The sequence below is a fragment of the Primulina tabacum genome, chromosome 2 (genome assembly GCF_025594145.1).
Source record: "Primulina tabacum isolate GXHZ01 chromosome 2, ASM2559414v2, whole genome shotgun sequence".
Taxonomy (NCBI): domain Eukaryota; kingdom Viridiplantae; phylum Streptophyta; class Magnoliopsida; order Lamiales; family Gesneriaceae; genus Primulina; species Primulina tabacum.
This window is the reverse complement of record NC_134551.1, coordinates 7,299,261-7,315,630: the sequence shown is the minus strand read 5'-3', so window position 1 is coordinate 7,315,630 and position 16,370 is coordinate 7,299,261. Positions and strand designations below refer to the sequence as shown.

At 33.5% G+C, this 16,370-nt stretch overlaps 2 protein-coding genes across 2 annotated transcripts; one reads left to right on the top strand and one right to left on the bottom strand.

Moving 5' to 3' along the window:
• Nucleotides 1–677: 677 nt before the first annotated feature.
• On the bottom strand, nt 678–4,232 carry LOC142528902 (uncharacterized). The gene is made up of 2 exons (XM_075634173.1): nt 1,467–4,232; nt 678–1,177 (listed from the first exon to the last, which is right to left on the bottom strand). Exons 1-2 carry the CDS (start codon nt 4,054–4,056, stop codon nt 837–839), a joined length of 2,931 nt encoding a protein of 976 aa, XP_075490288.1. The 5' UTR covers nt 4,057–4,232; the 3' UTR covers nt 678–836.
• Nucleotides 4,233–10,578: 6,346 nt separating this feature from the next.
• On the top strand, nt 10,579–13,204 carry LOC142528893 (transmembrane 9 superfamily member 11-like). The gene is given in 3 exon segments (XM_075634162.1): nt 10,579–10,717; nt 10,843–11,197; nt 11,199–13,204. Coding segments are annotated over 2 exon segments (1,977 nt in total). The 5' UTR covers nt 10,579–10,717; nt 10,843–10,996; the 3' UTR covers nt 12,975–13,204.
• The last annotated feature ends 3,166 nt before the right edge of the window (nt 13,205–16,370 follow it).

The window sequence follows — 16,370 nt, the reverse complement described above, 5'->3', positions numbered from 1 at the left end:
ATAATCTATGTACGCTTGATATAGTTACCTCATTTAGTAAACCTTGTATGTTGATACTTGTAGTAAATTATATTATATCTTTGTTTAATATTTCCTATATAAAATATTCATATTGTTTTTTTTTGTGACCAAGACAATAGATGTATCATTTAAGTGGTCAGTCAAAAAACTATTGTTTAAGAAACTTAAACACGGTGTAATAACAAGCCTACCATCATATTATAAGTGTAATAAATTTTAATTTATTAAATTTGGTTTAAACTAAAAAAATTATATAATTTTTTTTTTTGTAATGTGATTTGATTTATTTATATTTTATCTAGGTGTGATAATTAAATAATTGAATCTATAATTCAAGAAACGAATGTGATAAATACCACATTTTGTATCAAAATAAAATATTTGAAATTTCAATAAATTGGTGATGTTGATAAAAGAAAAAGTCAAAAATTTGTGTGAGACGATCTCACGGGTCGTATTTTATGAGACGGATCTCTTATTTGGGTACATGAAAAAATATTACTTTTATGCTTAGAGTATTACTTTTTACTGTAAATATCGGTAAGGTTGACTCGTGTCACAGATAAAGATTCGTGAGATCGTCTCACAAGATATCTACCCAAAGAAAAAATAATAAGGTGGTTTATAATACATGTAGATAACAATGGAAAAAAGTTTGATGAGAGTTAAAAAAATGAAAAGTATAAAATAAAAATTATACAATTCCTCTATTATACAGCAATTAAGTTGATTTTCACACAAGCATCAAAACTACCAACATATCAAACATCAAAATCACCACTCACACAAATGGCAATATGAATACGCACATTCATTTACAATGCTCCATGGCCTTCTCTTCCTAAAGATTTGCCATTTGTTTGCAGGTTCAACACAGACAACATCTTTACTATTTCTTGCATTGATGATCTGCTTCTTGTGCACAGTAAAGCAACTTCAAGAACCGACACCATCTGTTCTTGGGACGAGCTGGAAGGGGCGATTCCGTTATCTTTAGTCATTTCCCTTATGAGAACCTCTCTAGGAGTGTTCTGCATACTTAAACTGGCAGTATTTGCCAATCGACCATCGCTCAGCACATGAAGAACGAGCTCCCCGAAGTTGATTATGTCTCTTTGTAGCTCATCTGTCATGGACGTGTTGAATTCACCAACACCTGCACAAACAATGTTTTTGATATAATAGACACGGATTGTTTCCACGTTCTATAGAATACATGAGATCAAAACGGAAACATCTATTCATTCGTTGTCAAAAACCGAAGTTTTTACATTTCAAGGAAATTATATAAGCTAGTTAAAATGATCATATTATGTCACAATATTTCAACTCCTGCTAAATTTACACATAGATAGCAGGACTTTTTAGCAGAAGAGAGGCATATCCAATGTATGTTTGCCGTATGGTTACAAATATCGAAAGTGGATGTATGAGCATGTATGTACCTGTTTGTTTTCTAGTTTTTCCCGGAAGAAGACTACTACTTGATTGAATGAATGAAGTGAGTCCATATTCAGCCAAATGGGGTTCCATATTTTCATCGAAAAGCACGTTACTTGCCTTCAAATCGCCATGAGAAATTGCTGGATAACACTCATGATGGAGGAAATATAGTGCCCTTGCAACTTTATCTATTATCTTACACTTAGTTTCCCAATCTCTCCCCACCCGAATCTTTTCGGCTAAATCATTATTAGGCAGGTAATCATACAGAAGATAAGCCAAGTTGTTATTGTAGCAAATCCCAAGCAATCTTGTCAAGTTCTTGTGCCTAGAATTACCGATCCTAATCAGGTGTTCTAAAGCATTTTTCTTTTCCTTTGGCTCCCATACTATCTTCTTTACTGAAACCGTGATTCCTGTGGGTAAAACGACTTTTCTTATTGAATCGGGCAATGTGCGCACTGCCTCCCCAGCTTCATTTCCACTAAAGCTTTTCAAAACATCTTTTGCCGTAAACAGAGGAAGCCCATCAAAAGCAACCATTTTCCACGGACCTTTACTTCTTTTCTTGAAGTATAGTATCCCGAACACTGCAGCCATGATGAACAAAACCGTGACTGCACAAATGATGAGAATCCAGGATACTTTTTGTGCTCTTCTGCTTCCTACTTGCAGTCCATTTGAGATCCCATTTTCACGATTGCAACGTCTCAGAGGTTCCCCACAGAGCTTCGGATTACCAAGAAACGCACTAATATCCATGGACTTGAACTTCGATTGTCTAGGGATCGAGCCCGAAATATCATTATATGATACATTCAGCAGCTCCAAGCTTTGAGAGGATCCAAACTCGACCGGGATTGGACCGGTGAAACTGTTATGTGACAGGTCTAATACACTGATAAGGGGAAGACTAGCGAACTCCACAGGTATTGAGCCGGTCAAGTTATTATCTGCCAAATCTATCATCAAAAGTTCCTTACAAAAGGATACACTTCCTGGGATTTTTCCTGATAAATTGTTCATTCTAAATTCAAGAACAGATAAAGATTTGCAATCCTCAAATGAAGGAAGATTGCCTGATATCCCGCAAGAACTCGCAGAGAAGTTTTGAAGAAGTGGCAAAGACCATGCTTCAACCGGTATAATGCCTCCAAGAAATGGATTATCAGATAAATTGAGATACTCAAGCTTTAAAGCTTTATCAATATCAGTTGGAATCCCTCCTGTGAACCTGTTCCTAGACAAATCCACATATGACATATTTTGAAATTTGCCGAATTCTAGTGATATCTTACCCGAGAAAAAATTGTCTTCGAGCCTAAGGCGAACCAGAGAAGAACAATTGGAGAGAGATGGAGACAGCCCACCAGTAAAATTGTTCGAAAACAGGATTAACTTGAGCAACTCTCCTCCATAACATATATCAGGTGGTATGCTACCAACAAAATAATTTGTTGAAGCATCCACATGTTTAAGCTTTGAGTATCTTCCTAAGTCAAACGGGAGTGACCCTGTAAAGTAATTGTTCCATATAAGCAATGTATCCAATTTTGGAAGCTGAGCAATCCCTTCGGGAACACTGCCACTTAAGTCATTGTACATCAAGCTCAACAACCTAAGATTCTTCAGCTCTGAAAAACTGTCTGGAATTGGACCGAAAAGCAAGTTGTCAGATAGATCCAAGCTTTTGAGTGTCAAGAGTTTGCTGAATTCTTGTGGGATTTTCCCAGTAAGCTGATTCTTGAACAGAAAGAGTGATTCAAGATTAGTGAGATTGCTGAGTTGGTTTGGTAAAATGCCTGAAAGATTGGCATCTGCGATATCAAGATACCGAAGTTCACTCATGTTACCAAATTGCCAGGGAATCCCACCTTCATATGAGTTGTACCCAATCTCCATATGCGACAATCTTTGCAGTTTCCCCAACTCAGGTGGCACACCGCCACTTAGAAAATTTCCTGCTAAATGAACAAATTCGAGACTCCCAAACGAGCCATATTCAGATGGGATTTTCCCACTGAAGTAACTCCCTGCAAAATTCACCACTTTGAGAAACTCCAGCTGAGAAACTTCCGCGGGCAACGGCCCAGAGAAGCTGTTGCTGAAGGCATCAAGAACAACAAGATTTCCCAGGCCCGAAATCCCATTCGGAAACCGACCAGAAAAATTGTTCCTGCTGATGTCTAACAACCTGAGGCTTGTGAGATTGAAAATCCCAGTTGGAAGTTGATGCGAGAAGGAATTGTGGCTTAGGTTGAGCTCGACAAGATCAAGAAAAAGAGCGAACTGTTTCCCCGACAAGGAACCTCCAAGATTCTTCATCGACAGGTCTAAACCGATTATTGTCGAAGAATTCTCACCGCATTTCACTCCAGTCCAAGAACATGCATAAATTTGAGTCGAGGGCTGAATCCCATCAGGCAAAAACCAATCATTCAAACTGTCGGACCCATCCAAAAGCTCGGATTTGAAGCTCAAGAGAGCGTCCGTGAGAGGATCAAAAGCTAGTAGTATCGGCACCATAAACAGCAAAGAAACCACTACGAGAGTGAAGTTCTTGGGATGAAGAATCTCCATCGGAACTTGCATAGAAGAAAGATATGGTGGCTCACTCCAAGAGACCCCAGATACTGAGAAAGAAAGCTATAGTATAACGTTAAAATATGTAAAAATTTAAACTTTTATTGATATATATTTTAATCTGTGAATTGTTTATATGTTCATGTGTGGGAAATGATGCATAGGGAATAGAGAAAGCCTCGAAGAAAAAGATAAGAGTGAAGTTTAGTCATTTAGTTGAATTGAGAATATGATTGGATTTGCTTTAGGCAGCAACATGGGGTCATCTCATTATTTTATTAAAGAGTGGTTTAATGTGCTGATATAGGTCAATTTTACCGATATTCACAATAAAAAATAATATTATTAGCATAAAAAATAATATTTTTTTATGGACGACCTAAAAAAAATTCGTCTCACAAATACGACATGTGAGACCGTCTCACATAAATTTTTGTCTTTACAAAAATACACCAAGGCCCGAGCATCTCCCTTTTTCATTCTTTAAACAAGGAAGAATTCAAAGTGGAATTTAACTATTTAAGCTATCTTTTCTCATTTTCACATCAACTCGTGCCTTTATCCATACATAATGATATAAAAAACAGTGGTAAAATCAGTCCAAGAAAATCAAATTTTTACTCTTCACAGTATGTTTTGGAAAAAATAATAATCATATTATTAATGTAATATAATTAATTAAAAATATTACACCCGACCCCTAACGCCTTGAACTATACAAAAGTTCGATTCCACCATAATGGCTAGAATTGATTCACATTTATGTTGGCCAATCTTTTAATTTCTTTTCATTTACTTGTTTTTTCTTTTGGGTAAGTATTTATATTTGTATTTGACCAATAATTAATGACGGCACGGCCTATCTACGTGGTCATTACCCTCACTTCATTTCAATGGGTAAGATCTTGCCACACATACAATTTCAAAAAAAAAGTGGGTTCTATATATGTATTGGCAAATCTTGGCCATCTATCCTATCATGGGGGCAATGCCCACATGGGTAGGATGAAATAAACCGGTTTAAAGGCTAAGTGTCAAGTATATTAAGTTAAAAAAAATCATTTTCTGTATTATTCAATTCAAAATGAAGCTACAGTGTCCTTATTTATAAGCAACAAGGGACGAGAAACGTAAAATCGGATAAATAAGAGCATGAAAGTGATATTATAAGAACAGGCACCCGCGGACGAGGCCTAAGCCTAAAGATTAAGATTGAGATTGTTGCAATATTTGCTCTCTCTAAATGTACGGTGTTAACTTTTACTATTCGATAGAACACAGATATCAATCTCACGTAGAGTATTATTTAATTATAAATTAATTACACAATTAAAATAATCAGATTTTATTTAGAAAATTAATTAGAATGTTTGTTGATAATTGTAAGGTATGAGGTATATTTTGTTTGTTTGACAGTAACACAAGCAAGATCGTATATAGTCGTAAATTTGTGTTTATCATAATTAAGTGTTATGTGAAATTGATAAGTGCATGAATTGCACTTAATCTATATGATAATCCATTTGAATTTGTTAGTTTATGACATAATTATGCTTGGTTTTTGTTGTTTTTGTGTCATACAGGAGATAAACAACTATTGGATGATTGATGTCAATTAGAGGTGTTTTTGAGCCTGAAATGTTGGTGGACAAGATCCGCAGCGCCGCTGCAGCGCTAAGGCCTCAAGTAGGGAAAGAAGCGCCTAGGCGCCACACTACAGCACCGCAGTGTGGATAGTTACATTATATATTTGTAGTTCTGCTGATTGCAAGTATTTTTCCTAATATATTTAGATATATTTATATTTTCTTTGCCTGAAATAAGCAAGTCCCGTCAGCAGTGCGAGTAGTTAGATTATATATTTGTAGTATAGAACAATATCATACTTATACTCTAAAAAAACTAACAAATCATCTCAAGGTTGGCGTAGGTCTTAGTACACCAAGCTTGGGGAGTAAAAGCCAATGATGTGATCTTCCTAGTAAATAAGTTACAAGCTGCTAGGTTGTGAAAACACAGACAGTCTTTATGGTCCAATCTTCAACTCTTTCTGATTTAGATGACAACTGATTTCGATGTCTTTGGTGCTTCTGCAATAAATGGAATTGGCCACAATATGGATCGCCGCCTGATTATCACAGAAGAGTGTGATTGGTCCCATCAAGATAACCTCCACTGTCGGTCAACAAAACAGAATTCCAAATTATCTCGCAAGTTGTAGTGACCATAGCTCGATATTCAACTTCTGCAAAAGATCGAGACACGATGTTCTACTTCTTTGTTCTCCAAGAGATCAAAGAATCCCCAAATATCATATAGTACCTCGTCAAGAATCCGCGAGTCATTGGACACCCCAGTCCGAGTCACAATAAGCTTCAAGGAGCTCGGAGCTTTTTTCTGGCAACAAAATTCCCAAACTATAATTATTCTTGAGACATCTCACTACTCTCACCTCCGCATTCATAAGAAATTGTTTAGGAGAATTCATAAAATGATTCATTGTTTGAACTGGATAGCATAATTTGAAAGATCTATCGATTCTAATTTAATTTAATGTCGCCATATTTTTATGTTACAATTACAATGTTAGACATGCAATTCAATCTTATAAAAATGATCCAAAAACTGAATTATGAATTTAATTACAAAATTTTAGCGAGAGGAGGGACTTATGTGGACCATAAATACTCTTGTGACATCTAAATTGATATTATCTTCTTCCCGCAGCAATTTTGTTCCATCTCAATATATGATCCAGTTTCTAATTTTTATTATATACCTATATTAATTAAGTTTTAGGAAGATGTGAAATTATTTTCTAAATGAAATGAAATAAAATAAAATAACAAATTTATATTTTCAATTATATTCTTAATCTATGCAAATATATATATATATATATATTAGATTAAGCAGTATAATCAACAGCCATTAAAGGTGAGCGTGAGATACAAAGAGTGTGGTATTAAAATATTCACGACATTGTGCATAAAATGACATGCAAAGGCTGTGATATGGGTTGCAGTATGAAAAGCCTGAGTTTATTTATTTATTTCTGCAAACATTTAACGCAAAAACTAGTGTAAGAATGTCTCACGAGTTAATTTTATGATACAATCTCCAATCCAATATGATTTTGAAAAAATATTAATTTTTATATAAAACATATTATTTTTGTAAGTATATTTTTTTTTATTGTAAATATATATCGAGTCAATTGATATACGTGAAACTATGTTATTCAACATTTAATTTGGCAATAAATTACAGTTAGAGGGTCACAGGTTTTTCTCTGTTTGTGCACATACGCACTTAATGCAACACCAAACTATACTCATTAGAGCAACTCCAATCCGACGTGGAAATGGTGGTCAATGACGAAAGTACAAGATTCGAAGAATTTTCTCTTCGGTATAAGAAAATAAAAACAGAGATGCTCACTATGAACTACGAAATGCGTTAATTGAGCAATTATGGAAAGAATATAGTAATTCTAATATTTAATATTGTGCTTGTATCGTATTTATTTCTTAAAATAAATATTTGTATCATTTTCAATGTTTTTTATCTTATATATAATGTTATGTTTGTATTGTATTTTATTCTTGAAATAAATATTTATATCGTTTTCAATGATTATATTGAAATAAAATATTTGTATCATTAAATAATTATTTTATTTATATAAAATAATTAATCGATTTTGTAATAAATAATGAAATAATATAATTATATCTATTATGTATAATTGTGTAATGGAATTATAAATAGTTATTATTGAATTAAAATTAATATTATAAGAATATTATGAGAATATTCTTTTTTAGTGTAGAATGTAGTGTAGATAGGTTGGAGATGAATTTAGTGTTACACTATTGTAGTGCAGAATATGTAGAATGTAGTGCAGTGGGTTGGAGATGGTCTTACTTCCGCTGTCATTGTTACCATCCCTTTTTTTAAATAAAATTCCCCTCTTTTATCCATGGTGGAAATATTTGTATACACTCAATTCAAATTAAATATTTTACATTAAAAACCAGAAGCAAGTTTTAAAAAAGTCTTTCATTAACTTAGAAAATATAGTCCATTCACACGTTTCTCTCAAATTTTTTGAAACAATTATTATTTGATACTTACTGAAAATTTAGGGTTCGGTTCCAGCAGATGACGCTAGTCCCAACGCAGGTTTCGACTAAGATCTAAGCTTGAAATCACGAAAAATACCGTTAGAAGGGGCCGAGAAGATACCCCGACATAGCCCCTCCGATGCTCAAATCAGATGTTGATGATATGAGATAAGAGCAGCTAAGGATGCTGCTGAAAAATAATATATTGAATTCCTTAATTGGACGGTCAGACTGGTATTTATAGGAGAATACATGGACCTTTTATGAACTTTCTATCTAAGCTAGTGATAGACCGGGGGTTTGGGTCTGATCCTAGAGAGACCCATTTACGAGGTATCATTATTCATAGTCTTTTCATTAATTAAGTTATTATTATATTTCATTGTAAAATGGTAAAAGAAAACGTAAATTTAAAGTATATTTTTATTTTGAAAATAATTTATATAGCTCACTCGAATTTGGTGCAACGAAATGTATCAATTTAATTTTACTTAATTTATCAAATCTCAATAAATTTCCATCACCAAGACAACTATCGGACCCTTCCCCGGTAACTGTAATTGACAAAATTTTCGATATAGACAAAAAAAGAGAGATTTTGCACTAATTACGTGTAAATGATTATATTTACTGGGCCATAACAATTATGTTTGCCGTTTGGCAATATAAAAATAACATTTTTGTTCATGAAATGAATCGAGTTAGAAAAAAGTTTCGTAAAATTGATCTATGAAACAGTATCATATAATATATTTTATCGGGATTTTAGGTTTATAACTCTTTATTTTTATACTAAACCACATCTAATCTTTCTTGTTTATGCTATTCAGATATGATCACTCAATCCTTTAAATTTGGATAAAACATAGTTCCTCCCATTAATTCCCCGTGTGCACGACTCTTTTTATGATTTTATCATTTACATTTTTATAGGAAAAAAAAATTAAAATTTTAGTTTAATAAATTTGCTCTTTTCCCGATTTTGATATTCTATGTCGTCGGATTTCAATATTAGTCTGCTATATATATTTTTTGTAGTCTTTTTTTCGAACATGGTGTTAATGTAACACTGATACTATAACTAATAACACGTAAAGTGTCGATTAAAGAACACTACAATTGCCAAGTTTTGAAAAATAGAGGAATAACTTGGTCATACCCAAGATCTTAACGACTCTCAATAAACTATAAAATATGATTAAAAAATCGTTAATTATCGGAAAAGGCGTGAATTGAGCACGTCAACTGGCGGAGATTTTGGTTTAATCGCATATGACACAGAAATTAATGAATAAGGCCAACACGGATATTTTTACCAACCCAAAAATAATTTATAACAAATTATGGTGTTTGTTTATTACAAAAATTTGATATTTTATTATTATTATTATTATTTAAATTTTTTTTGAAAAAAGTGCTCACACATTATCGACGTGTCACATTCATGTCTCATTTTGCTAACTACTGATGTTGTATTGGATTAATCTTCGGGTAATCAGTTTTATGTTTTTATTATTTTAAAATTTTTTAAAAAAAAGGTCGTCGTAAGTTTTGATATATTGATTATATGTAAATTGTTATTATTATGTATCTTAATTAGAATTTCAATAAAAATATTTTTTAACATGTTCTAAAAAATAATTAAATTTTTTAATCTTAATTTATTCATTTAATTAAGACAAAAAATTGATTTTTTGAAAAAATATTTATTTATTGTGTGAAATTTTGATAAATAAAATAATATATTATTTTTAAAGATATATTATTTTATCTTTTTATTAGTAACAGTTTCATTCCATCAAAATAAAGAAATTGATTTAATAGCAGAAGATTGTTATTCTCAGTTTAAATGTTATCTCAAATAATACAAAGTTGTATTTGGGGAGATGCATTTGAAATCTTCAAATTTCGATAGTTTTAACATTAACAATGAATTAATATATCGAATCTTAAATCATTACGTTATTTATTTACATATCAATTATATAAAGTAGAATGAATTTCAAATGATATCATTATTGAGTTAATTTGAAATTCATCATAATTAATATGAAGCACTATATAAATATGTAAGACTGTGTATATGAGGTTCATAATATTGGTTTTCTAAAACAATAAAATATATTTGAATACTTTTGAAACCCAAGTATTTGAAACACGATCTAAACATATTTTATATAATAATTTTTTGTAACAATTAAAATCTAACTATATTTATTACATATCAATAATTTTAATAAATTTCAAATGTTAATATTTTTTAATTTTAATAATTAATTACATGGTAATAATAATAAAATCTAAGTTTATAAATATTTTTAAATTAAAGAACCAAATTTACTTATTTTGCATGTATAATATAAGATAACCGGCCCACGTTCAACTCACCCAGGCTGCAAAATATATATCATCCGGTCATCCATCCTGGCTCCTCTTTGCATTTCCATCACTCCTGCTCTCAATTTCCACGTCTGCACGTTCTTTACACTTCTGGTTCGTCCTAATTTCGTAGCTTCATTGATCCTAATTTGCGCCAAGATCAGGTGAGATTTCTGGAAAAAAATTTATCACTTACATTCATCCTCATTGTGTTGAAGAGTCATTCTAACTGGCTCAAATTGTGGTAAATTTCTGGTTTTGCGGTTCATTATTTTTTATTATATCACAGATTTGGTAGGAGCGAACTCATTGAAATTGTATCGACGTAAAGTTCAAATCTTGATTGGGTTTGGAACTGATATCCTGTGCGAAACTGGTTTTCTTGACATTTTTCATTGACTTCTTGTTCTGGGTCATCCGGATCTGCCAATAAAACCGCGAATATGGAATCCATTCTCATGTTCAAGATCTGGGTCTTGATTATTCTGGTGGCTTTTGTTCAAGAGGGGCAAGGGTTTTATCTCCCTGGTAGTTACCCTCACAACTATGGAATCGGTGATTTCTTGAATGTGAAGGTCAATTCTCTGACTTCAATTGAAACTGAAATGCCCTTTAGCTATTATAGCTTGCCGTTTTGTACACCAAAAGAGGGCAGTTAAGGACAGTGCAGAGAATCTCGGCGAGCTGCTTATGGGTGATAGGATAGAGAATTCTCCGTATAGGTTTAAGATGTATGAGAATGAGTCCGATATTTTTTTGTGCCAATCTAAGCCTTTGTGGGCTGAGGATATTAAACTTTTGAAAGAGAGGATTGATGAGATGTATCAGGTTAATGTGATTCTTGATAATCTACCTGCTATTCGGTATACCGAGAAGGATGGATTTATGGTGAGGTGGACAGGTTATCCTGTTGGGGCGAAGGTGCAAGGTGGGTATTTTGTGTTTAACCACTTGAAGTTCACTGTCCTGGTTCATAAGTACGAGGAGACCAATGTGGCTCGAGTTATGGGTACTGGCGATGCGGCTGAAATGATTCCAACTGTTGGAAACTCAGGATCAGATGTTCCTGGATACATGGTTGTTGGTTTTGAGGTGGTGGCTTGCAGTGTCACGCACAATGCAGACTCCCGGAAGAACTTGAAAATGTATGACAAGTATCCGACTTCGATTAAGTGTGATCCAAGCACAGTTTCCATGGCTATTAAGGAGAATGAGCCACTGGCTTTTACATATGAGGTCTCATTTGTTGAGAGTGACATCAAGTGGCCATCGAGATGGGATGCGTACCTAAAAATGGAGGGAGCGAAAGTGCATTGGTTCTCGATTCTGAACTCTTTGATGGTGATCATTTTCTTGGCTGGAATCGTGCTTGTGATCTTCTTAAGGACTGTTAGGCGGGATCTTACTCGGTATGAGGAGCTTGACAAGGAAGCACAAGCCCAGATGAACGAGGAGTTGTCTGGTTGGAAACTCATTGTCGGAGATGTTTTTCGTGCACCTAGCAACCCTTCATTCTTTTGTGTGATGGTCGGAGATGGAGTTCAGATTATCGGAATGGCAGTTGTGACAATTATGTTTGCTGCCCTCGGATTCATGTCACCGGCGTCTCGCGGGACATTGATCACAGGTATGCTGTTTTTCTACATGATTCTTGGAATCGCAGCTGGATATGTTGCTGTTCGTCTATGGAAGACTATCTCTTCTGGCGACCCAAAGGGATGGATCTCAGTTTCGTGGAAAGTTTCATGTTTCTTTCCCGGCATTGCTTTCCTCATTCTTACAACTTTGAATTTCTTATTATGGGGTAGTCATAGCACAGGTGCAATACCCTTTTCTTTGTTTATCATACTGATCCTGCTGTGGTTTTGTATCTCGGTTCCTCTAACTCTTATTGGTGGCTACTACGGTGCAAAGGCACCTCATATTGAATACCCCGTCCGAACTAATCAAATTCCTCGAGAAATTCCTTCTCAAAAGTACCCTTCTTGGCTTTTGGTTCTTGGAGCCGGCACCCTTCCGTTCGGCACACTTTTCATTGAGCTTTTTTTCATCTTCTCCAGTATTTGGATGGGTCGTGTGTACTATGTTTTTGGATTCCTTTTCATCGTACTCATCCTTCTGGTGGTTGTCTGTGCTGAGGTATCCCTTGTTCTAACATACATGCATCTCTGCGTGGAGGACTGGCAATGGTGGTGGAAATCTTTCTTTTCCTCCGGTTCTGTTGCCATATACATTTTTTTATACTCGATCAATTATCTCATCTTCGACCTCAGGAGTTTGAAAGGACCGGTCTCCGCGACACTTTACCTCGGGTATTCACTGCTCATGGCTCTAGCCATTATGCTGGCAACAGGTACGGTTGGGTTCCTTTCCTCCTTCTGGTTCGTGCACTACCTGTTTTCGTCTGTGAAGCTCGATTAGAGAGGCACCTCTGTGACTCCTAAGGTGGTTGTGATAGAAGGGCATGTAGGAGTAATCGGAAGCAAAGTTACAAATTTTGTTCCTTATATTGTTGTTTTTTATGTCTGTTTTTCATGAGAAATGAATAAACATTAATAATCGAATGAGGTTTGGTTAAATTCTTTGTTAGACAAACTTGTAATTTAGCTTACTCAAATTTGCATTCGTCTTTGAATTTTAATTTTATATTATTATTTTGTTTTAAAGTCATTATCATTTGTCTAGATTTGTTGTGTTTTGATTCATAGATGATTAGTTTGTCCTCTTTCACCTCTACTAGAAGGCAAAAACTTGTGTGAGTTGTGAAACTGAATCTCTTATTTGGGTCATCTATGAAAAAGTATTACTTTTTATGTTAAGAATATTACTTTTTATTATGAATATCGGTAGGTTTGACCCGTCTCACAAATAAAGATTCGTGAGATCGTCTCACAAGATACCTGTTCTTATTAGAAATATTAGTATATCAATAATTAGTTAGCTTTTTTTAAAAAAAAATCATAATCTAGGAGTGGGGGACTCGAACTCGAACGGCTACACGAGAATTTCCAGATGAAAACAATAACTACGATAGCAAGAAACGAGAGAAATATTTTAAATGTAACACAAAAAAATCACATAAAAATTAAAATTCTAACTATTAGATGATATTTGGAATATTTGTTAGCTTTAATCATATTTCTTTCCATGATCACGAAGATTTTATTGATTATATTTTCTTCTTGATAAATAAATATTTATGTGGTATATACGAGACACTTGTCAATTTACAGTTTTGATTGATATACTGCTCACAAATCATATTCATTTTTATGTCTATTATTAATGTCAACACTTATTTATTATCAAAATAATACATCTATTAAGTCTTAATGATTAACACAAAATGAATATAATTGATATGCAATATATGAAAATCATGTATGTATATAAATTTTAAACTTTACGAGAATAAATATAATATGGATATGCATGTATATATAATTTTTTTGGGCAAAAACTTGTGTGAGACGGTCTTACGGATCGTATTTTGTGAGACGGATATCTTATTTGAGTCGTCCATGCAAAATATTACTTTTTATGCTAAAATATTACTTTTTATTGTGAACGGTAAAATTGACACATATTATAAATAAATATTCGTAAGACCATCTCACAAAAACCTTCCTTTTTTTCTTAATAATTATTACAAAGCTAACACACAATTAACCTATATGTAAACAAAGAGAACAAAAGAGATGGGAAAATCGACAAGAGACCCTCCACACGTGCCGGTTCGAGAAACCGAGTACTCCTCGCACGTGGACAAACATCGATTCCACCCGACACGAAAAAATATATAAAGACCTTCATTTCTAACGCCGTGAATCCATACACCATCACGGGCCTGTACCACATGACGACGGCTGCCGGAGATGGCGTTCTCCGGGGACTATTCGAAGGCTGCATCTCCTGCAGAGATATGAGCATCCAACAGCGCCCTTATCACAAGAACTGCGGCTGCGCTTTGCACAGCTCGCGTGGTCATTGCCCCCACATGTCTCGATACAACAACGTATCCTATCCCGTCCGGCGGTCGTGGAGCGAGGGGTGCCTATCGTTGATGGCATCGTCCGGCCAATCCTCGCCGTGTTCTTCCGCCTCATCACCCACGGTGGCCGCAGCATCGGAGGAGCTGAAGACGGTGAAAACACAATTGGTGTTGTGCGATGAAATTGGGTCCGAAGGTTTGTATTTGTCATTCAATTTTTTTCATTTTGGGGATTAGGTTTTCTTTTTTAATATTTGGTATATTTTTTTCTCCATCGGAGTTTTTGCTATAAATTTGTGTTTGGTTTTAGATTTTCGTTTTCATGATTAAAAAGATTTGTTCTTTTTGTTGGATTACAAGCAAAATTTATCGACAACTATGTGAAAAGAGCGATCTTGTAAATGACAAAAAAATTGATTCATGGTTGGATACAACAAGGGCATCTCCAACCTCAGTTCAAGCTATTTTGATTCTTCTCGACCCACTCAGCTTAGAAAAAAAAAAATAAGAGTGGGCTGCTTAGAAAAAAATTAAAATAAAAATAAAAATAAAAAATAAAAAGCTCGACCCACTCACTTGTATACCGTAGATTTCAATAATATATTTAAATTAATTAAATTAATCATTTTAATAATATTATCGCAATTATTAATAATATAATATTAATTATATCGAACATAAAATATAATTATAATTATATCCCTAAATTTAAAAAATACATATTTAATAACAAATAAAAATAATTAAATAAATCAAATAAAAAAATATTCTAATAATACTTTTTTTTAGAGAAAAGTATGAATTCGAGATGAATATTGTATTTAGTGCAGAAATTCTATTATTTTAAAATAGAGTTTTGGGCTGGAGATTTGGAAAAAACAAGTGGAAAAAACAAACAAAAACATTTTAAAAAAAAAAACAGAGATGGTTTTTAGAAAAGATTTTAAATTTTCAAATTTAATATTGCTGAAAATTGCCATTTTCAGCAAATACAAGGAATGCAAACTGGCAATAACATGGGATGGACTAATTTCTCGCATATGCAAGTCACATGGTGGGTTCCTACGTTGTTTCCCAATTCTTGAGCTCATCTTTATTCCAACCGAACGTAGTGGAATTACAAATTTGACATGACCGTTCATAAGGATAAGCACCTAATATACTTGAAAATTTACAACTTATAACTATTTTTAAAGTGATTTTTATATATAAAAAAAGTACAAAAATAATTCTATATATTGGAGATTTTGAATGTTGGATTTCAATCACTCTTATTTTAGGAAATCATCAAATATTGGAGAGATTAAAATAAAATAAAATAGTTTCATATATACTATGAGTATATTATGAGTGTGTCTCTTGTGAGACGATCTCACGGATCTTTATCTGTGAGACGGTCAACCCTATCGATATTCACAATAAAAAATAATACTCTTGGCATAAAAAGTAATACTTTTTCATGGATGACCAAAATAAAATATCTGTCTCACAAAATACGACCCGTGAAATCGGCTCACACAAGTTTTTGTCATATACTGAGTATTCACTTAGGTAAAGTTTACTTTGTTTGATTAGATCAAATGTTTACTTCCTTGTATGCAATTCATTTGAAATCCATAACGCCTGGTTTTATGACAATTTTCATCCCATAAGAAGCAGAAAAGGTAATTTATAAATGCATTTATGATATTTCCCCTTGACATCAAATATTCACGGCATGAACATTAAATAAACCTTTTTTTTAATGAAAAATTACTTAAAAAAAAGAGAGGAATAATAGAAAAAAGAGCAAAAAAGAAACAAGGACAAATTGCTAGCAACCATCT